This window comes from Astatotilapia calliptera, chromosome 3 (genome assembly GCF_900246225.1).
Source record: "Astatotilapia calliptera chromosome 3, fAstCal1.2, whole genome shotgun sequence".
Taxonomy (NCBI): Eukaryota; Metazoa; Chordata; class Actinopteri; order Cichliformes; family Cichlidae; genus Astatotilapia; species Astatotilapia calliptera.
In genome coordinates, this window is record NC_039304.1 from 31,687,512 (window position 1) to 31,709,979 (window position 22,468).

At 38.3% G+C, this 22,468-nt stretch overlaps 1 protein-coding gene across 1 annotated transcript; it reads left to right on the forward strand.

The window, feature by feature from the left end:
• The first annotated feature begins 3,238 nt into the window (after positions 1-3,238).
• On the forward strand, positions 3,239-22,016 carry LOC113014306 (receptor-type tyrosine-protein phosphatase eta-like). Its single transcript, XM_026155740.1, has 19 exons — positions 3,239-3,382; positions 12,775-12,940; positions 13,167-13,421; positions 13,531-13,776; positions 14,355-14,600; positions 14,729-14,754; positions 15,119-15,338; positions 15,940-16,185; positions 16,679-16,924; positions 17,518-17,763; positions 17,893-17,918; positions 18,283-18,502; positions 19,104-19,349; positions 19,479-19,504; positions 19,869-20,088; positions 20,689-20,934; positions 21,064-21,318; positions 21,428-21,673; positions 21,825-22,016. Exons 1-19 carry the CDS (start codon positions 3,239-3,241, stop codon positions 21,947-21,949), a joined length of 3,651 nt encoding a protein of 1,216 aa, XP_026011525.1. The 3' UTR covers positions 21,950-22,016.
• Positions 22,017-22,468: the final 452 nt, after the last annotated feature.

Below are 22,468 nucleotides of genomic sequence, written 5' to 3' on the forward strand. Positions count from 1 at the left end.
GATGAAGAACTCAACTCAGGTGACTGAAAGTACTGACAGTACATCAGTGATAGTTATGAAAGATTTGAGTAATTTGAGTGAATTTAAATGTCCATCGGACAGCTCAATTGCAAGGGCTTCATCCTATCAAGATTCAAATTTCAAGATATTTTGCATGATGGTGCTCAGTTGAAAACACAAGCACAAACAAATACTTTAGACTTTACTTTCGTTTTACATTTAACTTTATTATGGTAAAGCACATACATACAAATACATAACATTCACAGCCTGAACTTAAGTACATTTTGTGCATTTGACTGAACAAATGTGAGCATTTTCTTGCAATAAAATAATTGTGGGCCTGCAGTAAGATTGCACATCAAGTGAAACTCCAAAATGAAAATCTGATGCTACAAATATTAGTAACCAAATTTTCAATTTTGCCCACTTCCCTTTCTAAAAGCACAGGGCTGAATTATAATTTTTATTTGTTGTTGTTCTGATGCATTTTTCATGTTTTGTGAAGCCATAAAGCACTTATCAAATATCATGTCTCGCAATATATACATTTGAATCTGCATCACTTAATTTAGTCCATTTAGTTGTCATTAGAGCACCATAGGGCGAAAGGTGGGTACACTCTTGACAGGTCGCCAGTCTGTCGCAGTGCTGGGATAGCCTCCTTGGATGGATGGTTATAGCTGTAGAGTTGTCACATGTTGTATTTCACAGACAGGTGCCTCCACAGCACCTGCAAGCTGCTATAGAGTGTCTTCTATAGCAGCAGGTCCTGAAGCCTTCCAACAGTAGCAAAAAACAATTTGGATTATTTTTTAAAGAATATACTATCCCAATATTATTTTGATGTTTAAACCCAAATACCTGAAAAGAGTCGTACAGCAGAGCCAGAGATCTCAGAAAGTTACCGAATCTGACACACGGTGAAGAGAGAGAAATCCCCTCCAATGCTGACGGTGGATCAAGGAGGCCAGCGCTTATGCTGCAGGCCCGGATGCACTGTCTACACTGGCTGTCTCTCACCCTTTACCCACCCCTGTTGCTTGTCATGTGTTTCTTTGGTGTATTAAGAGTTTTTTCATGTGCTATGTGCAGAGGTGTTTTTTTTTCTGTTCTCAAACTGAACCCCCTGTTGGAGCTCAGTCTGGGGGAGTTATTTTTTCTCCTTATCTTTCCTCATGTGGTGCATTTTCCATTGTTATACCTCTCTGCCCTGTCTTCCCCATGTGATGTTTTTGTGTAATGCATGTATGGTCGGAGGGTAAGATGGCACCTCCATTGCGTGCAAAAGGTCGGCAGCCTTAACATGAAATTTCCCCTTGTGGGACTAATAAAGACATCTTATCTTATCTTATCTTATCTTATCTTATCTTATTAAAATAGTAAGATAGTAAGAACGATCTGCAGCTCTCTGGGGAATTACTCATCTGCAGTAACAAACCAGTTTTATTACAGATTGACAAATATGGGACATTCATGCTGATGAAGCACAGTTTATTAAAAATCATTTAATACATGAAATGCAATGGTCCTGGAGCTGCCAGGGAAGAAAAGATGTTTAAAATCCAAGATGAAAATGCAAGTACTATTACATGGGGTTAAAATAGTGTTTTGTTGAAGTCACACCCACAAAAGGCTTTAATACAATATTTCCGACATTAGATGCTAAATATCTAAACCTATCCGGCACCCATGGAGGCAGCCTACAGTTAGAGTTGCCCAGGAAGAAGGGTGTGGATGAGGTCTCATCAATGTTACCTAGACTTGAGCAGCCCTTCTAAGAGCGTGAGGTTCGAATCTTGCCCATGGCAGCATGTTTTCAGCGGACTCTTCAAGCTGAAGGAACTTCAACCTGTGCAGTTTGTTTCAGCGAATTGTTTTGCTTGGTCAGGATTTTGGCTAATTTATTACAATTTGCAAAGTTTTTATGATTTCAGCAACTTTTCTAATATGGACTCCAGCTTCTACACCTGTCTTCAGCAGACAGTTCAGCTTCTTCATGTTGTGCCAATTTTTCACCTTTCAGCAGCTACTACTTTGAATGGAACTTCAGCTTGTTCAGCTTGTTTTAGCGGACTGTTTTGGTTGTTTAATATTTCTGCTATTTTATTAAAATTCTGCAAAGTTTTTATGATTTCAGCTTCTTCAACTGTTTTCAGCAGACAGTTCAGGTTGTTCTGCACCCTGCACATTTTTTGTGTCATCATATCTCTTTTTGAAATGTGAATTGATTTGGCTCACTGAGATGAGCAGCTGCCCTGATTCTGGTCGACACAGGTTCGAGTCTTACCCGTGGTCAGTAGTGGTTTTTGATACTGGCGGTTTCCCAGGGCAGCATCGTGGTGGGGGTGGCATCAAGGACATGGGCAAAAAAAGTCGCTCGTATTCATGCTGCCCTGAAATCATGCCAGCGAATTTTGGGGATGGCATAGGCACGGATCAGTTTTCTATCACCCATTTGCTGGGAGTAAGGGCGCCCTCCGTTTGCGACGTGCGCCTGCTGCTTGCGGCACAGAGAGGAGAGGGCGGGGCGCCGGGGGATTCGCAGCATCTAATAGCCTACCCGCAAAATAAAACAAAATAAAATAAAACCCAACAAACACGAGACATAATGATACAGATTTATAATTTGAATTGATGTTTTTTCGAAATTCTATAAGCGAAAAGTGAGCGCGAGAGCCTTCGGTGCGCCTGCTTGCTACTGAAGTCAAAGTAAACTGTATTGTCATCTCCGCTTCATATAGTACAGTACATAGAGAGACGAGACGATGAGGCTCCAGTTATGTATCCTGAAACAATCAGAATCACAATCAGAATACTTTATTAATCCCTAAGGAAATTATGTGGGTCACAGTTGCTCCAAGAAGAAATGGTAAAAATAGTAACAGTAACAGATAAAACTCCAAACAATACATTATGTTACAGGTCTTAGACATTTAAGAAATATCAATAATATATACAGATTACTCAATTATAAATATCCAGGATTGACTGTGATTATAAATAAATATCAAGAAAATTGCCAAGAATATTACAGAGTAGACAAGAGCGTGTGTAAAAAGGGTGTAACTACTGCAGTGTTTACAGTGTATTAGATGGAGGAGTTGTACAGGGAGATGGCCACAGGCAGGAATGATTTCCTGTGTTGTTCCGTGGTGCTTTTTGGTAATCTCAGTCTCTCATGAGCATGTTCCTGTGAGTAGCCAGCATGTCATGGAGTGGGTGGGAGGTATTATCCATGATTGTCCTTATCTTAGACAACATCTACCTCTCAGACACCACCCTAACAGAGTCCAGCTCCATCCCCACAACATTACTGGGCTTTAGGATCAGTTTATTTAGTTTGTTGGCATCTGTGACCCTCAACCTGCTGACCCAGCAGGTAACAGCATAGAGGATAGCACTGATCACAACCGAGATAGAACATTAAATAGTAGGGATAGTGAAAACTTCTGTTTACATTTGTTAGCCACTTGGCTATGATAGTAAACAGTAGACACTGATGTAGCCTACTGAATCTTTCGGACTGTGTTCAGCACAATATTAATTAGTGATTGTCAGTTGTTGATTTGTCCTATTCTCATTGTGTGACGAATTATGACGGCTGTTTGTTAGCCGTTTGCATACCATGCATACTCTCTCTCTCTTCATACATGTGTGTGTGTGTGTGTGTGTGTGTGTGTGTGTGTTTCTCTGGTTAAATTCAGTATGGTTCTGACAACAGTTTTTACAATAAAATATGTTAATGTACAATCCTTAATATGTTTTATGTGTGGTTGGGGGGTGGGGTGGAGGGTATCGGGGCACCAGAGGGAGTGTTCGCCTAGGACGCCAAACAGGCTAGGACCGCCACTGCTCGTGGCAGTTGCTGCACAGCTTTCTTGCTAGCGCTCGTTCTGCATTCTTGACACTCTTCACTTTACCCTTTCAAATAAAGCTGTCTTCAGCAAACAGTTCAGCTTCTACACCTCTTCTCGGCAGATATTTCTCCTTTTTCAGCTTTTTTCGGCAGATAATTTCCGCTACACTGCATTCACGCTGCATTTTCACAGGAACTTTTTCTAGTCTTGTTTAGTATCACTTCGATTCATTAAGACAAGAAAACATTTACTCCAATACAAGAGAAAAAGTGGAGGTCCCACTTTTAACAGTGTAACCTTTTGGACAAAACATACTTTTGACTCTCCATTTAACATATTCCATCCAATGCTGACAAAGCATATCAACAGATACCCTGTTTTCTTGTCCCAATTTGCACGTTTGTGTGATTTGTTGATATTTTGTATTATTTTCCTATGGTTAACTAAAAAACTTTTGAAATGCTCTATCCTGTTCCAAACAAGTTTGACTCTTGAAACATCTCCTAGAAACCACTTTTAAAAGGTTCAATCAGCTCAGCTTCTCTCACAATAACACTACCATGTGGTCAGCCACACAGCTACATTTCAGAACACACTGCCTGTCCTTTATATTGCATTCAGTCTTCTCCAAAGTTAGTCCATATCACTGTTGGAAGACCTCAAACATTACCCATATGTTTGATCTAAGATAAGTTAAAATATCTGGAGGTGATCATTCAAAGCAACGGACAGTACAGATGACAGGTACAGGCAAGGTGGAGTGATTTGTGACAGAAAGGGATTAGAAAGAGTAAAAGGAAAAGTTTACAAGATGGTAGTGAGCTGGGTATTATGCATGGCATGAACAAAATGGAGGAACTGAAAAAAGCTTACCGATGTCAAGCATAAGGGTGCTATAAATATTGCTGCTTGCTGAGACTGTACAAAAAAAAGTTAACACGTTTCACCGTAGCGTCAGAGAAACCAGCCACAGAGAGTAAACCAGACAGTTTAGTTTCCACCACATTCTACTTTCCTAAGAAGCCATTAGACCCAAATCATTTTTAAAATTGTTTAAAAATATGAAAGATATGTAATATGAAAATAAGTTAATATTGGCACCAAATTTAACTAGCACTAATAAACATGAAATGAGCAGATGGAGGTGAAAGATCTCAAGGCGCGGAAGGAGAAGTAACTATTTAGTTAGTCACTTGCCAATAAAAGAGACCAAAAGTTATAAAGTTAACAATTGAGCTGTAATATCCCAGGATCAGAGAAATTATTATTGTTAGAATATCATGTAGCTTGTTCAAGGTTATCTTAGGAAAACAAAGGAATTTGTACAGTTCAAAATATGTGGTGTCATTTGAGATTCATATGAAGCTTTTATCTTTCAGTTGTGACCACTTGATGCTGTGTAACTTCCTGAATCTACTTTGTTTTTACACATCGTGATGATCAGATAAAGCTCACTGTCAGTTACCCTGCTAAGAGGAACTTATGCAGTCAAAATGATGATCTCTTAAATATTAGTTGGTGTTTAAAATGCATCAACAATTTACAAAGAAGTGTTACACAGTGCAAACAATTTGTCTCAGTGTCACTAATCTACTATCCTTTCTTCTAAGAAGAAAAAGAGCATGAACATGGAAATGATGTCAAATCTAAATGCAGCGATATCTTAAAGACTACTTACATGTTGTAGTCTATGCAGAATTAATCAGTATGGAGTTTTAATTTGGATATTAAAGGAAAACGTATACATATGTCACCCCTTTTCTGCTCTTAGGGTGCCTCTGACCCCACTGCAGCAAATACACCAATAGTGAAATCTACTGGACTTTGTAATGTAAGAAAGTAATCAGTGAAACAAACAATGAAAGCAGCATAATCAATGCTTCAAATGTGGTGTTGACTTTTTTTTTCTCGTTTTTAGTAGCATAACTCTCAGGATAACATTGCTAGGAGGCACCAAGTCCTGCCCCATCTCACCTATGGTGGCTTTTGTTTTAAATGTGTAAACACACCTCTGTGCACCAAGATAAAAGCAAAATGTTTGTAAGTTACCCAGCTCAATAAATTCAGTTAAATTCAATTCAATTTTATTTATATAGCGCCAAATCACAACAAAAGTCACCTCAAGATGCTTTATATTGTAAAGCAGCTACAGAGAAAAACACAACAATCATATGACCCCCTATGAGCAAGCACTTTGGCGACAGTAGGAAGGAAAAACAGGAAGAAACCTCCAGCAGAACCAGGCTCAGGGAGGGGCGGCCATCTGCTGCGACCGGTTGGGGTGAGAGAAGGAAGACATGCTGTGGAAGAGAGACAGGGGTTAATAACAGATATGATTCAATGCAGAGCGGTCTATTAACACATAGTGAGTGAGAAAGGTGACTGGAAAGGAAAAACTCAATGCATGACAGGAATCCCCTGGCAGCCTACGTCTATCGCAGCATAACTAAGGGAGGATTCAGAGTCACCGGGTCCAGCCTTAACTATATGCTTTAGCAAAAAGGAAAGTTTTAAGCCTAATCTTGAAAATAGAGATAGTGTCTGTCTCCCGAATCCAAACTGGAAGCTGGTTCCACAGAAGTGAACTGAAAACTGAGGGCTCTGCCTCCCATTCTACTTGTAAATAATATAGGAACAACAAGTAGGCCTGCAGTGCAAGAGCGAAGTGCTCTAATAGGGTGATATGGTACTACAAGGTTATTAAGATAAGATTGGGCCTGATTATTTAAGACCTTGTATTTCCTTGGAGGCCATCTTGTCTTGGTGGTAAAGAGGAAAACCGCCTCAAATGCAGCTCTTTTATAGGAAATGGGCTGGCAAGAGTAGGAGTTTGGTTGGTCAACCATTTGCAGAAATTTAGTCATTAGAGATGTGTAAAATGACCTTTAAAATATGTATTTTCATACATGACACGTCTACTTTCATTTTTGACAAGTGATTGATAATGTTAGGATTATTTGTGAAAACTAATCTTCTTTGTTTGTCCCTCTCTGGAAGGATTATGTCATGGGGCGGTTTGAACTGAGAAGGCGTGGTCTGAAAGGGTATAAAGGTGGACTTAGAGAAAAGAGAGAAAATCGTTTGGGAGTCAACACCTCTTTTAGTCCACACTCCAGTTGGTGGTGGTAATACACCATTTTGTTGTTTGCCAACTGCCAATAAAACTTAAAAGAAGAAATGGATAGGCTGCCATTTTGGAAGTTTCTGTGTGTGGGTGTAAAAGACTGGCCAATAAACTCTGTTCCATCAAGTCAGAGTGATGTCTGCTGTTTTCCATTCCACACCTCTCTGTGATCCAAATATATAATATAATGGCAATGGCATCAAAATAATGCATAATGTTTGTTTGTGTCATGTCCAGTGCTGTAGCAGGCAGGATGGGGACCCAAACGCAGGACTCAACAAAGTAGGCAGCTTCACTGCTGTAGAAACAAACTCCAAAACAAACTCATGACCAGTGTTGGGACTAACGCGTTATTAACTCATTCACTGCCAGCCATTTTCAAATCAGGTAACTCCCCACTGCCAGGGTTTTTGAGCATTTTTACTCATTTTTGAAGAGCCACAGAAAACTGTGTGTTATGATCATATAAACGCTGAACCTACCAAAATGAAGAACAGACTCTCTTCTTTCATCCAAAAAAAAAGCTTGTTTCTACCATTTTCCATTCTTTAGTAATCAGCTGTAGAGGAGAGGTGGGTTCCACCAAAAATGCCTGTTTTGACCAAAAAAAGGGAGAAAACGAGCTTTTTGTGAAAAATACATTTCAAGCAGAAAAGTGCCTTTGACACTAATATTTCTTGCTCTGTGACACCTCTAACATATAAAATAGTTATTCACTTCTATAAAACAGAAATAACACTGAGAAAGGTTATGTTTTATCAAAACAATTTATTTACAAATATATGAAAAAATAAAATGTATTCTAGCCCCTCCCATTGAAAAACGTAATTGACGTCTATAGACGTCAATGGCAGTCAACGTAAGTTTTTCAATTGACGTCTATAGACGTCAATGGCAGTGAATGAGTTAAGTAACGCGTTACAGTAACTACGTTATTATTGTGGTAACGAGCACGGTAACTAGTTATTATGCCAAAATCAGGAACGCGTTACTCGTTACTGGGATTTAGATAGGCTCGTTATTCGTTACTTCGTGTGGTGGCTATCGCGGAGCTTCCACAGATTCAATAACATTAGCAAGTGGTGGAGGCCAGCAGGTGGATGAAGGAAAAGGGAGGTAAGAGGAGAGACCCGAAGCGGCCACTGGTCCGAGTGTCAGGTGAACTGAACTTCACGTAAGAAGTTATAACCTGCAGTCCATCTGGGTCAGATATGAACCAAGTTTAGGTGGAGTTTATTTTCGTTGTGCTGACTTTTTCTAGCTAGCATGACGGAGTTTACAGCTGGGTGGGTGCTATGTTACTGATGTTGAACTTTATTTTGTTCATAAGGTTAATTATTAGAGTTGCCAACCGTCCCGTAAAAAATGGAATCGTCTCTATTCAGAGAAAATATTACGCGTTTCTTATTGAGGTGAAAAGGAACAGTTTGTCCCGGACTTCAGCTAGAATGGAAAAAGACACAAAGCTGGAGTTTTTCTGCGTCTTTACGCTGTCAGCTGCCTCTTCTCCTCTCATTCTCTCCCCCCTCTCCTGTTTCTACTTCAATCATGAAACTGATCAATGATCAGCTGATCGGCTTTTGTCTCTTGTTTACAGTGGTGCAAAAAAGTATTTAGTCAGCCACCGATTGTGCAAGTTCCCCCACCTAAAATGATGACAGAGGTCAGTAATTTGCACCAGAGGTACACTTCAACTGTGAGAGACAGAATGTGAAAAAAAAAAAAAATCCATGAATCCACATGGTAGGATTTGTAAAGAATTTATTCGTAAATTAGGGTGGAAAATAAGTATTTGGTCAATGACAAAAATACAACTCAATACTTTGTAACATAACCTTTGTTGGCAATAACAGAGGTCAAACGTTTACTATAGGTCTTTACCAGGTTTGCACACACAGTAGCTGGTATTTTGGCCCATTCCTCCATGCAGATCTTCTCGAGAGCAGTGATGTTTTGGGGCTGTCGCCAAGCAACACGGACTTTCAACTCCCGCCACAGATTTTCTATGGGGTTGAGGTCTGGAGACTGGCTAGGCCACTCCAGGACTTTCAAATGCTTCTTACGGAGCCACTCCTTTGTTGCCCGGGCGGTGTGTTTTGGATCATTGTCATGTTGGAAGACCCAGCCTTCATCTTCAAAGTTCTCACTGATGGAAGGAGGTTTTGGCTCAAAATCTCACGATACATGGCCCCATTCATTCTGTCCTTAACACGGATCAGTCGTCCTGTCCCCTTGGCAGAAAAACAGCCCCATAGCATGATGTTTCCACCCCCATGCTTCACAGTAGGTATGGTGTTCTTGGGATGCAACTCAGTATTCGTCTTCCTCCAAACACGACGAGTTGAGTTTATACCAAAAAGTTCTACTTTGGTTTCATCTGACCACATGACATTCTCCCAATCCTCTGCTGTATCATCCATGTGCTCTCTGGCAAACTTCAGACGGGCCTGGACATGCACTGGCTTCAGCAGCGGAACACGTCTGGCACTGCGGGATTTGATTCCCTGCCGTTGTAGTGTGTTACTGACGGTGACCTTTGTTACTTTGGTCACAGCTCTCTGCAGGTCATTCACCTGCTTGCCTATTGTAGATTCACTCTTCCCAGTCTGGTGCAGGTCTACAATACTTTTCCTGGTGTCCTTCGAAAGCTCTTTGGTCTTGGCCATGGCGGAGTTTGGAGTCTGACTGTTTGAGGCTGTGGACAGGTGTCTTTTATACAGATGATGAGTTCAAACAGGTGCCATTCATACAGGTAACGAGTGGGGGACAGAAAAGCTTCTTACAGAAGACGTTACAGGTCTGTGAGAGCCAGAGATTTTCCATGTTTGAGGTGACCAAATACTTATTTTCCACCCTAATTTACGAATAAATTCTTTACAAATCCTACCATGTGAATTCATAGATTTTTTTTTCACATTCTGTCTCTCACAGTTGAAGTGTACCTCTGGTGCAAATTACTGACCTCTGTCATCATTTTAAGTGGGGGAACTTGCACAATCGGTGGCTGACTAAATACTTTTTTGCTCCACTGTATTTATCGCCCACTTTGCGCCAGAAAGAGGAAACCAGCGGATGTCGCGATAAACAACAGAAGCACTTTTAAGCTTGATCAGCTGTTGTTAGAATTTATTTAATATTAATTTCTAGTATCAGTTGATGTTGACTGGAGCCACAGCTGTAAACCTGCTGGTCATGATATCGGTTTGAATATGTGGTGAGAGGGAAACATGAAGATGAAACCAGGAGATGTCCTTACTGAATCATCAGAGCTGTGATGGAGAAACAGGTTTACCTTTTAGTTAACATGAATGAGTTGAAGGGAAGTTATGAACTGTTTCTGAGAGACAAATAACACCAGGATCCTTTTCTAAGTAGCTGACAGCTGGTAACTGTGCAGGGGCGGATCTAGCAAAGTGTTGCCAGGGGTCCATGTAGGGAATTAAAAGGGAAAAGGGGGCACAAGGAAATACTTTCTTATTCTCATTTAAAATGTCTCACTTTTAAAAAAATAATTATCTGAGTCTTACAACAAACAATTGATAGATTGATACATATATACCATCAGAACAGTGTACATCACTGTCACAACAGTGTTTATTTTCATTCAAAGGCTTTATGATTTTTCCTATAATGGTGGGCCGGTCTCTAGTCAAAATGCCCGGGACCATTTTTTTGTCCCAGTCCAGCCCTGTATGCAGCTCATCTGCAGTCTGGTGTTACCTACATCTTCCTATTCGGAAGGCAGAATTTCCGAGTTCTGAGTACAATCGAAAGCACCACGACTGCAGTTTTTGTGTTGGATGTAAAAAGCAGGCTAGGATAGAATCAGGCGTGGGATTTCTCTCGTGGAAATGTGCACATTATCTTTTCCTTTCTATTGGTAGGTGGCACAGTGCACTTGTGGCAAGTAAGCAAGCTAGAAGACTGGCAATCTTGCTGGGTATCCAGTTACGGAAGCAACACATTAACAAGAGAATTCTGAGTAAAACCAAAGTTACTTTCCCTAGTAACTAGTTACTCTGAAAGTAACGAGTAACTTGAAGTAACTGAGTTACTTTTGATAGAAGTAACTAGTAATGTAACTGAGTTAATAATTTAAAGTAACTTACCCAACACTGCTCATGACAACAAACATATACTGCTGGTGTGTAACATGTTCATGTTCAGAACTGAACATGCTACATACCAGACAAGGAACTATCAAAATAAAACAGAAAACATGAGACACAGACTGAAATGTGGACTTGACACTGGGACCGAGGACGACTAGGTATGAAAGAAAGAACACAGGGGAGAGGCACAGAAACACAACCTAAATTCTAGAAACTACAAAGAATAACTGAGAAACAAGACTATGACATGAATAACACTAAATCAAAGAATATGTAAAATAACACCCAGTAAAAACCCATTTTTATTTATATCTAAATACACAATCAGCATGAACTAGCAGTTACAGAAAATGTAAAGTGATTACCTTTAATAAACACATAAAACAGACAACTTGATTAATGTACCCTTGACAAGCAGCAGACAGTTAATAATGAAGAAATGGGCGGGGCAAAGGTCTCTGTATTTATGCAAGGCCCTAAAGGAGAAGCAGCTATTTACTTCACCACTTGCTAATATGGTTACAAGAGGAGCATAGTTAAGAATTACAGTCTGTGTTGGACAGTAACCACCCAGGTGCTGAGAAATCATTTGTGTTTTTGTCAAAATACCAACAGAGGTGAATGTGTAGTATGTGTGCCAGTTACGAGTCCTGAAGACGATGAAGCTTTTATCTCTTATCTCAGACCACTTGTTGCTCTGTGTCTTCCTGAGTCTACTTTGGGTAAGTTTTTTTTTACCTTTCACTTTGATGGTGATCAGATAGTGAAGCTCAGTGTAGGTTACCCTCGACAAAAGGAAACAGTGCAGTCAAAACCACAGTGAAGCCTAAATGCATGACATGCTTCATTATGTATTTGAAACACTATAGTTATGTTTTGTGAAATACTGGTTTGTACAGAAATACAAGAACAACAAAATCTTGTTAAACGGCATGAAAATTCTGGACTTTTCCAGATTTTGAAACATGAATTTATTCCTTCTTTGCGACACCGATCTGTTTCCTCTGAGAACAAAAAGAGCACGAAAGAAGAAAATTCAACAATATCTTAAACACTTACACGATACAGACTTAATGATTTAATCAAATCAGATGTGGAATTTTAAAGAGTGTGTCCGAGGAGAAATGTGTTAGATATTTCATAGGCCAGTAACTGTAAGTAACTGTAGCTATAATATACAATATAATAATACATATGATTTGCATTTTTAGTAAAAGCAAACACTTAATTAATAGATTTTTTGCCAGCTCTGTGATTTTTATGTTACAGATGTTGCTAGTTGTAGAAGCTGACACATAAAATGCTAAAATAATTTGACACTGACTTAACTACTTAAACTCCCAGAGACCAGCCATTTGGCTTTTCTACCTATAAAACCCGGAGAGCTGCCAAATGGCTGGTAGGCTTTTAGCTAAGGTTTAGCTTCAGCCAAGTGTTTCCTGCACATTATTTTTTTTATTTTTAGTGAAAGTTTTTGTTCTTATAAAGCAGAAAGCTCAGAGGATATCTCGAAGTATTACTGTTCACATAATGTTTATGATATAATGTAGATGTGAAATTAAAAGCAGCAAACATCACTCTGTGACTCTGCCACAGACTCGTGTTAACTGGGTATTCAATGGTGATTTTTTTTCACAGATTTTAGATTCTGTAGTTTTCACTCTTTTTCTGCTTTTAGGGCACAACTGACTCCACTAGAACAATCACATCAACAGTGACGACGACAGTGACAGCAGGACAGAAAAGTACAGCAAAAACAACACAAAAATTTATTCCACTGGCTGAAACAAGTCCCACTCCACAAACTTCAACAGAACAAACAACATCTACAACAGGAAAAGCCCGTAAGAATGAAACACTATACTTCGACTTTTGTTGGTTATCAGTAAAACTGAAGTGAATGTCATTCTGGGTTTTTATTGTGGTAAAAGGTGAACACCACTCTCAAATCATCACAGCTCCTGACGATGTAACAAAAAAGGAGTGAAAGCAGTATAGTCAGTGCTTCAGTTCTTGTTCTTTTTTAAACTTTTTTTGAACTACAACCACTGTGTGTCTTTTCTTTTTCAGCTCCAGATAATGTTGACAGAGTGGATGTGACCACACAAAATGAGAACAGTATAACTCTGACCTGGAACAAGGTTAACAACATCTCAACATACATACTGCAATATGGTAATATAACAGAAGATATTAATAAAACTGAAGAAGGACCCATAGTACATGTGGTCACTTCTCTGACTGCTGGGACAAACTACACATTCACTCTCTTCACCACGTCTGATGGACTCAACAGCAGTGGATACAGATTCAGTGCTGTGACAGGTTAGTGAGCACTGAATAAAACATTCAGTCTAATTAAAACATAAACAAAATACAAGATGTTGTTGGGAACATTGTTTTAGTTTCTTTTGTGTGTGTTTTTCTATTCTAGCTCCTCGTAATGCTGAAGAATTCAAGGCCGTTGGTCAAAATGAGACCAGCATAAATCTGCAATGGAAAACAGTCTCCAACAGTGACAGTTATCTACTTGTGTTTAATGAAAGAGAGATCAGCATTAGTAATTCTGAAAAAGAATACAGAGTGTTAAATTTGACCAGTGGAACCAGATACACTTTCACTCTCTTCACTGTGTTTGGAAATGTCAGAAGCAGTGGAGTAAACTGCATCGCAGTCACTAGTAAGATATATTTTCTCTAACATAGACAGATAAACCAGGATGGACCGGCTCATTAGTACTTGAAACTTTAGCTGATGGAGAGTTGTTGTTTTTTTTAAATCAAAGCCACTTTCCTCTCTTATCTTTAGCTCTACAAAGTGTTAATAATGTGACTGTGGTGCATCAAAATGAGATGAGTATACCACTGGAGTGGAACAAGGTTAAAAACATCCCAGAATACATCCTACAGAATAATAACATAAACATTTGCTAAATTTTCCAATTTGAATATGTCAAATACTAACCCGACCTATAATCCTAGACTGCTTACTGCTAACCTGGTGGAGGTTAACAGATTAAAAACATCTAAAACAGTCATAGTCCTTTAAAATGTTCCACAGTTGATGCTCCTCTACAACATGAACAAGGGCAGAGCTCTATAATGATGTTTAAGGTTTCTCAGAAACAGAAGAGTGTAGCTCACCTAATATTTTTCAAAAGGACTGATAAAAATACTGAAACTGAAGCCTCGCTCCATGTTTCTGTGTCTGACAGAAAATGTTGTTACAGTTTCTTGTTTGTGCGTTTTTCTATTCTAGCTCCTCGTAATGCTGACGACTTTAAGAAAAATGGACAAGATGAGACCAGCATAATTCTGGAGTGGAAAACAGTCCCCAACATCGACAAATACATTCTTGTGTTTAATGAAAGAGAGATCAACATTAGTAATTCTGAAAAAGAATACAGAGTGTTAAATTTGACCAGTGGAACCAGATACAATTTCACTCTCTTCACTGTGTTTGGAAATGTCAGAAGCAGTGGAGTAAACTGCATCGCAGTTACTGGTAAGATATATTTTCTCTAACATAGACAGATAAACCAGGATGGACCGGCTCATTAGTACTTGAAACTTTAGCTGATGGAGAGTTGTTTTTTTTTTTTAATCAAAGCCACTTTCCTCTGTTATCTTTAGCTCTACAAAGTGTTAATAATGTGACTGTGGTGCATCAAAATGAGATGAGTATACCACTGGAGTGGAACAAGGTTAACAACATCTCAACATACATACTGCAATATGGTAATATAAGAGAAGATATTAATAAAACTGAAGAAGGACCCATAGTACATGTGGTCACTTCTCTGACTGCTGGGACAAACTACACATTCACTCTCTTCACCACGTCTGATGGACTCAACAGCAGTGGATACAGATTCAGTGCTGTGACAGGTTAGTGAGCACTGAATAAAACATTCAGTCTAATTAAAACATAAACAAAATACAAGATGTTGTTGGGAACATTGTTTTAGTTTCTTTTGTGTGTGTTTTTCTATTCTAGCTCCTCGTAATGCTGAAGAATTCGAGGCCGTTGGTCAAAATGAGACCAGCATAAATCTGCAATGGAAAACAGTCTCCAACAGTGACAGTTATCTACTTGTGTTTAATGAAAGAGAGATCAGCATTAGTAATTCTGAAAAAGAATACAGAGTGTTAAATTTGACCAGTGGAACCAGATACACTTTCACTCTCTTCACTGTGTTTGGAAATGTCAGAAGCAGTGGAGTAAACTGCATCGCAGTCACTGGTAAGATATATTTTCTCTAACATAGACAGATAAACCAGGATGGACCGGCTCATTAGTACTTGAAACTTTAGCTGATGGAGAGTTGTTGTTTATTTGTGTGTTTTTTTTTGTTTGTTTGTTTATCAAAGCCACTTTCCTCTGTTATCTTTAGCTCCACAAAGTGTTAATAATGTGACTGTGGTGCATCAAAATGAGATGAGTATACCACTGGAGTGGAACAAGGTTAAAAACATCCCAGAATACATCCTACAGAATAATAACATAAACATTTGCTAAATTTTCCAACTTGAATATGTCAAATACTAACCCGACCTATAATCCTAGACTGCTTACTGCTAACCTGTTGGAGGCTAACAGATTAAAAACAGCTAAAACAGTCATAGTCCTTTAAAATGTTCCACAGTTGATGCTCCTCTACAACATGAACAAGAGCAGAGCTCTATAATGATGTTTAAGGTTTCTCAGAAACAGAAGAGTGTAGCTCACCTAATATTTTTCAAAAGGACCGATAAAAATACTGAAACTGAAGCCTCGCTCCATGTTTCTGTTTCTGACAGAAAATGTTGTTACAGTTTCTTGTTTGTACGTTTTTCTATTCTAGCTCCTCGTAATGCTGACGACTTTAAGAAAAATGGACAAGATGAGACCAGCATAATTCTGGAGTGGAAAACAGTCCCCAACATCGACAAATACATTCTTGTGTTTAATGAAAGAGAGATCAACATTAGTAATTCTGAAAAAGAATACAGAGTGTTAAATTTGACCAGTGGAACCAGATACAATTTCACTCTCTTCACTGTGTTTGGAAATGTCAGAAGCAGTGGAGTAAACTGCATCGCAGTTACTGGTAAGATATATTTTCTCTAACATAGACAGATAAACCAGGATGGACCAGCTCATTAGTACTTGAAACTTTAGCTGATGGAGAGTTGTTGTTTTTTTTTTAATCAAAGCCACTTTCCTCTGTTATCTTTAGCTCTACAAAGTGTTAATAATGTGACTGTGGTGCATCAAAATGAGATGAGTATACCACTGGAGTGGAACAAGGTTAACAACATCTCAACATACATACTGCAATATGGTAATATAAGAGAAGATATTAATAAAACTGAAGAAGGACCCATAGTACATGTGGTCACTTCTCTGACTGCTGGGACAAACTACACATTCACTCTCTTCACCACGTCTGATGGACTCAACAGCAGTGGATACAGATTCAGTGCTGTGACAGGTTAGTGAGCACTGAATAAAACATTCAGTCTAATTAAAACATAAACAAAATACAAGATGTTGTTGGGAACATTGTTTTAGTTTCTTTTGTGTGTGTTTTTCTATTCTAGCTCCTCGTAATGCTGAAGAATTCGAGGCCGTTGGTCAAAATGAGACCAGCATAAATCTGCAATGGAAAACAGTCTTCAACAGTGACAGTTATCTACTTGTGTTTAATGAAAGAGAGATCAGCATTAGTAATTCTGAAAAAGAATACAGAGTGTTAAATTTGACCAGTGGAACCAGATACACTTTCACTCTCTTCACTGTGTTTGGAAATGTCAGAAGCAGTGGAGTAAACTGCATCGCAGTCACTGGTAAGATATATTTTCTCTAACATAGACAGATAAACCAGGATGGACCGGCTCATTAGTACTTGAAACTTTAGCTGATGGAGAGTTGTTGTTTTTTTTGTGTGTGTTTTTTTTTAATCAAAGCCACTTTCCTCTGTTATCTTTAGCTCCACAAAGTGTTAATAATGTGACTGTGGTGCATCAAAATGAGATGAGTATACCACTGGAGTGGAACAAGGTTAAAAACATCCCAGAATACATCCTACAGAATAATAACATAAACATTTGCTAAATTTTCCAACTTGAATATGTCAAATACTAACCCGACCTATAATCCTAGACTGCTTACTGCTAACCTGTTGGAGGCTAACAGATTAAAAACAGCTAAAACAGTCATAGTCCTTTAAAATGTTCCACAGTTGATGCTCCTCTACAACATGAACAAGAGCAGAGCTCTATAATGATGTTTAAGGTTTCTCAGAAACAGAAGAGTGTAGCTCACCTAATATTTTTCAAAAGGACCGATAAAAATACTGAAACTGAAGCCTCGCTCCATGTTTCTGTTTCTGACAGAAAATGTTGTTACAGTTTCTTGTTTGTACGTTTTTCTATTCTAGCTCCTCGTAATGCTGACGACTTTAAGAAAAATGGACAAGATGAGACCAGCATAACTCTGGAGTGGAAAACAGTCCCCAACATCGACAAATACATTCTTGTGTTTAATGAAAGAGAGATCAACATTAGTAATTCTGAAAAAGAATACAGAGTGTTAAATTTGACCAGTGGAACCAGATACAATTTCACTCTCTTCACTGTGTTTGGAAATGTCAGAAGCAGTGGAGTAAACTGCATCGCAGTTACTGGTAAGATATATTTTCTCTAACATAGACAGATAAACCAGGATGGACCGGCTCATTAGTACTTGAAACTTTAGCTGATGGAGAGTTGTTTTTTTTTTTTTAATCAAAGCCACTTTCCTCTGTTATCTTTAGCTCTACAAAGTGTTAATAATGTGACTGTGGTGCATCAAAATGAGATGAGTATACCACTGGAGTGGAACAAGGTTAACAACATCTCAACATACATACTGCAATATGGTAATATAAGAGAAGATATTAATAAAACTGAAGAAGGACCCATAGTACATGTGGTCACTTCTCTGACTGCTGGGACAAACTACACATTCACTCTCTTCACCACGTCTGATGGACTCAACAGCAGTGGATACAGATTCAGTGCTGTGACAGGTTAGTGAGCACTGAATAAAACATTCAGTCTAATTAAAACATAAACAAAATACAAGATGTTGTTGGGAACATTGTTTTAGTTTCTTTTGTGTGTGTTTTTCTATTCTAGCTCCTCGTAATGCTGAAGAATTCGAGGCCGTTGGTCAAAATGAGACCAGCATAAATCTGCAATGGAAAACAGTCTCCAACAGTGACAGTTATCTACTTGTGTTTAATGAAAGAGAGATCAGCATTAGTAATTCTGAAAAAGAATACAGAGTGTTAAATTTGACCAGTGGAACCAGATACACTTTCACTCTCTTCACTGTGTTTGGAAATGTCAGAAGCAGTGGAGTAAACTGCATCGCAGTCACTGGTAAGATATATTTTCTCTAACATAGACAGATAAACCAGGATGGACCGGCTCATTAGTACTTGAAACTTTAGCTGATGGAGAGTTGTTGTTTATTTGTGTGTTTTTTTTTGTTTGTTTGTTTATCAAAGCCACTTTCCTCTGTTATCTTTAGCTCCACAAAGTGTTAATAATGTGACTGTGGTGCATCAAAATGAGATGAGTATACCACTGGAGTGGAACAAGGTTAAAAACATCCCAGAATACATCCTACAGAATAATAACATAAACATTTGCTAAATTTTCCAACTTGAATATGTCAAATACTAACCCGACCTATAATCCTAGACTGCTTACTGCTAACCTGGTGGAGGCTAACAGATTAAAAACATCTAAAACAGTCATAGTCCTTTAAAATGTTCCACAGTTGATGCTCCTCTACAACATGAACAAGAGCAGAGCTCTATAATGATGTTTAAGGTTTCTCAGAAACAGAAGAGTGTAGCTCACCTAATATTTTTCAAAAGGACTGATAAAAATACTGAAACTGAAGCCTCGCTCCATGTTTCTGTGTCTGACAGAAAATGTTGTTACAGTTTCTTGTTTGTGCATTTTTCTATTCTAGCTCCTCGTAATGCTGACGACTTTAAGAAAAATGGACAAGATGAGACCAGCATAACTCTGGAGTGGAAAACAGTCCCCAACATCGACAAATACATTCTTGTGTTTAATGAAAGAGAGATCAACATTAGTAATTCTGAAAAAGAATACAGAGTGTTAAATTTGACCAGTGGAACCAGATACAATTTCACTCTCTTCACTGTGTTTGGAAATGTCAGAAGCAGTGGAGTAAACTGCATCGCAGTTACTGGTAAGATATATTTTCTCTAACATAGACAGATAAACCAGGATGGACCGGCTCATTAGTACTTGAAACTTTAGCTGATGGAGAGTTGTTTTTTTTTTTTTAATCAAAGCCACTTTCCTCTGTTATCTTTAGCTCTACAAAGTGTTAATAATGTGACTGTGGTGCATCAAAATGAGATGAGTATACCACTGGAGTGGAACAAGGTTAACAACATCTCAACATACATACTGCAATATGGTAATATAAGAGAAGATATTAATAAAACTGAAGAAGGACCCATAGTACATGTGGTCACTTCTCTGACTGCTGGGACAAACTACACATTCACTCTCTTCACCACGTCTGATGGACTCAACAGCAGTGGATACAGATTCAGTGCTGTGACAGGTTAGTGAGCACTGAATAAAACATTCAGTCTAATTAAAACATAAACAAAATACAAGATGTTGTTGGGAACATTGTTTTAGTTTCTTTTGTGTGTGTTTTTCTATTCTAGCTCCTCGTAATGCTGAAGAATTCGAGGCCGTTGGTCAAAATGAGACCAGCATAAATCTGCAATGGAAAACAGTCTCCAACAGTGACAGTTATCTACTTGTGTTTAATGAAAGAGAGATCAGCATTAGTAATTCTGAAAAAGAATACAGAGTGTTAAATTTGACCAGTGGAACCAGATACACTTTCACTCTCTTCACTGTGTTTGGAAATGTCAGAAGCAGTGGAGTAAACTGCATCGCAGTCACTGGTAAGATATATTTTCTCTAACATAGACAGATAAACCAGGATGGACCGGCTCATTAGTACTTGAAACTTTAGCTGATGGAGAGTTGTTGTTTATTTGTGTGTTTTTTTTGTTTGTTTGTTTATCAAAGCCACTTTCCTCTGTTATCTTTAGCTCCACAAAGTGTTAATAATGTGACTGTGGTGCATCAAAATGAGATGAGTATACCACTGGAGTGGAACAAGGTTAAAAACATCCCAGAATACATCCTACAGAATAATAACATAAACATTTGCTAAATTTTCCAACTTGAATATGTCAAATACTAACCCGACCTATAATCCTAGACTGCTTACTGCTAACCTGTTGGAGGCTAACAGATTAAAAACAGCTAAAACAGTCATAGTCCTTTAAAATGTTCCACAGTTGATGCTCCTCTACAACATGAACAAGAGCAGAGCTCTATAATGATGTTTAAGGTTTCTCAGAAACAGAAGAGTGTAGCTCACCTAATATTTTTCAAAAGGACCGATAAAAATACTGAAACTGAAGCCTCGCTCCATGTTTCTGTTTCTGACAGAAAATGTTGTTACAGTTTCTTGTTTGTACGTTTTTCTATTCTAGCTCCTCGTAATGCTGACGACTTTAAGAAAAATGGACAAGATGAGACCAGCATAATTCTGGAGTGGAAAACAGTCCCCAACATCGACAAATACATTCTTGTGTTTAATGAAAGAGAGATCAACATTAGTAATTCTGAAAAAGAATACAGAGTGTTAAATTTGACCAGTGGAACCAGATACAATTTCACTCTCTTCACTGTGTTTGGAAATGTCAGAAGCAGTGGAGTAAACTGCATCGCAGTTACTGGTAAGATATATTTTCTCTAACATAGACAGATAAACCAGGATGGACCGGCTCATTAGTACTTGAAACTTTAGCTGATGGAGAGTTGTTTTTTTTTTTTTAATCAAAGCCACTTTCCTCTGTTATCTTTAGCTCTACAAAGTGTTAATAATGTGACTGTGGTGCATCAAAATGAGATGAGTATACCACTGGAGTGGAACAAGGTTAACAACATCTCAACATACATACTGCAATATGGTAATATAAGAGAAGATATTAATAAAACTGAAGAAGGACCCATAGTACATGTGGTCACTTCTCTGACTGCTGGGACAAACTACACATTCACTCTCTTCACCACGTCTGATGGACTCAACAGCAGTGGATACAGATTCAGTGCTGTGACAGGTTAGTGAGCACTGAATAAAACATTCAGTCTAATTAAAACATAAACAAAATACAAGATGTTGTTGGGAACATTGTTTTAGTTTCTTTTGTGTGTGTTTTTCTATTCTAGCTCCTCGTAATGCTGAAGAATTCGAGGCCGTTGGTCAAAATGAGACCAGCATAAATCTGCAATGGAAAACAGTCTCCAACAGTGACAGTTATCTACTTGTGTTTAATGAAAGAGAGATCAGCATTAGTAATTCTGAAAAAGAATACAGAGTGTTAAATTTGACCAGTGGAACCAGATACACTTTCACTCTCTTCACTGTGTTTGGAAATGTCAGAAGCAGTGGAGTAAACTGCATCGCAGTCACTGGTAAGATATATTTTCTCTAACATAGACAGATAAACCAGGATGGACCGGCTCATTAGTACTTGAAACTTTAGCTGATGGAGAGTTGTTGTTTATTTGTGTGTTTTTTTTTGTTTGTTTGTTTATCAAAGCCACTTTCCTCTGTTATCTTTAGCTCCACAAAGTGTTAATAATGTGACTGTGGTGCATCAAAATGAGATGAGTATACCACTGGAGTGGAACAAGGTTAAAAACATCCCAGAATACATCCTACAGAATAATAACATAAACATTTGCTAAATTTTCCAACTTGAATATGTCAAATACTAACCCGACCTATAATCCTAGACTGCTTACTGCTAACCTGTTGGAGGCTAACAGATTAAAAACAGCTAAAACAGTCATAGTCCTTTAAAATGTTCCACAGTTGATGCTCCTCTACAACATGAACAAGAGCAGAGCTCTATAATGATGTTTAAGGTTTCTCAGAAACAGAAGAGTGTAGCTCACCTAATATTTTTCAAAAGGACCGATAAAAATACTGAAACTGAAGCCTCGCTCCATGTTTCTGTTTCTGACAGAAAATGTTGTTACAGTTTCTTGTTTGTACGTTTTTCTATTCTAGATCCTCGTAATGCTGACGACTTTAAGAAAAATGGACAAGATGAGACCAGCATAATTCTGGAGTGGAAAACAGTCCCCAACATCGACAAATACATTCTTGTGTTTAATGAAAGAGAGATCAACATTAGTAATTCTGAAAAAGAATACAGAGTGTTAAATTTGACCAGTGGAACCAGATACAATTTCACTCTCTTC

What these genes read in the sequence shown, in the direction of transcription:
- LOC113014306 (XM_026155740.1), top strand. Translation starts at nt 3,239, where the DNA reads ATGATTGTCCTTATCTTAGACAACATCTACCTCTCAGACACCACCCTA. An exon ending in CAGATTCAGTGCTGTGACAG is followed by an intron (nt 13,422 to 13,530) that starts GTTAGTGAGCAC and finishes TTTCTATTCTAG; the next exon opens with CTCCTCGTAATGCTGAAGAA. An exon ending in AAACTGCATCGCAGTTACTG is followed by an intron (nt 17,764 to 17,892) that starts GTAAGATATATT and finishes TGTTATCTTTAG; the next exon opens with CTCTACAAAGTGTTAATAAT.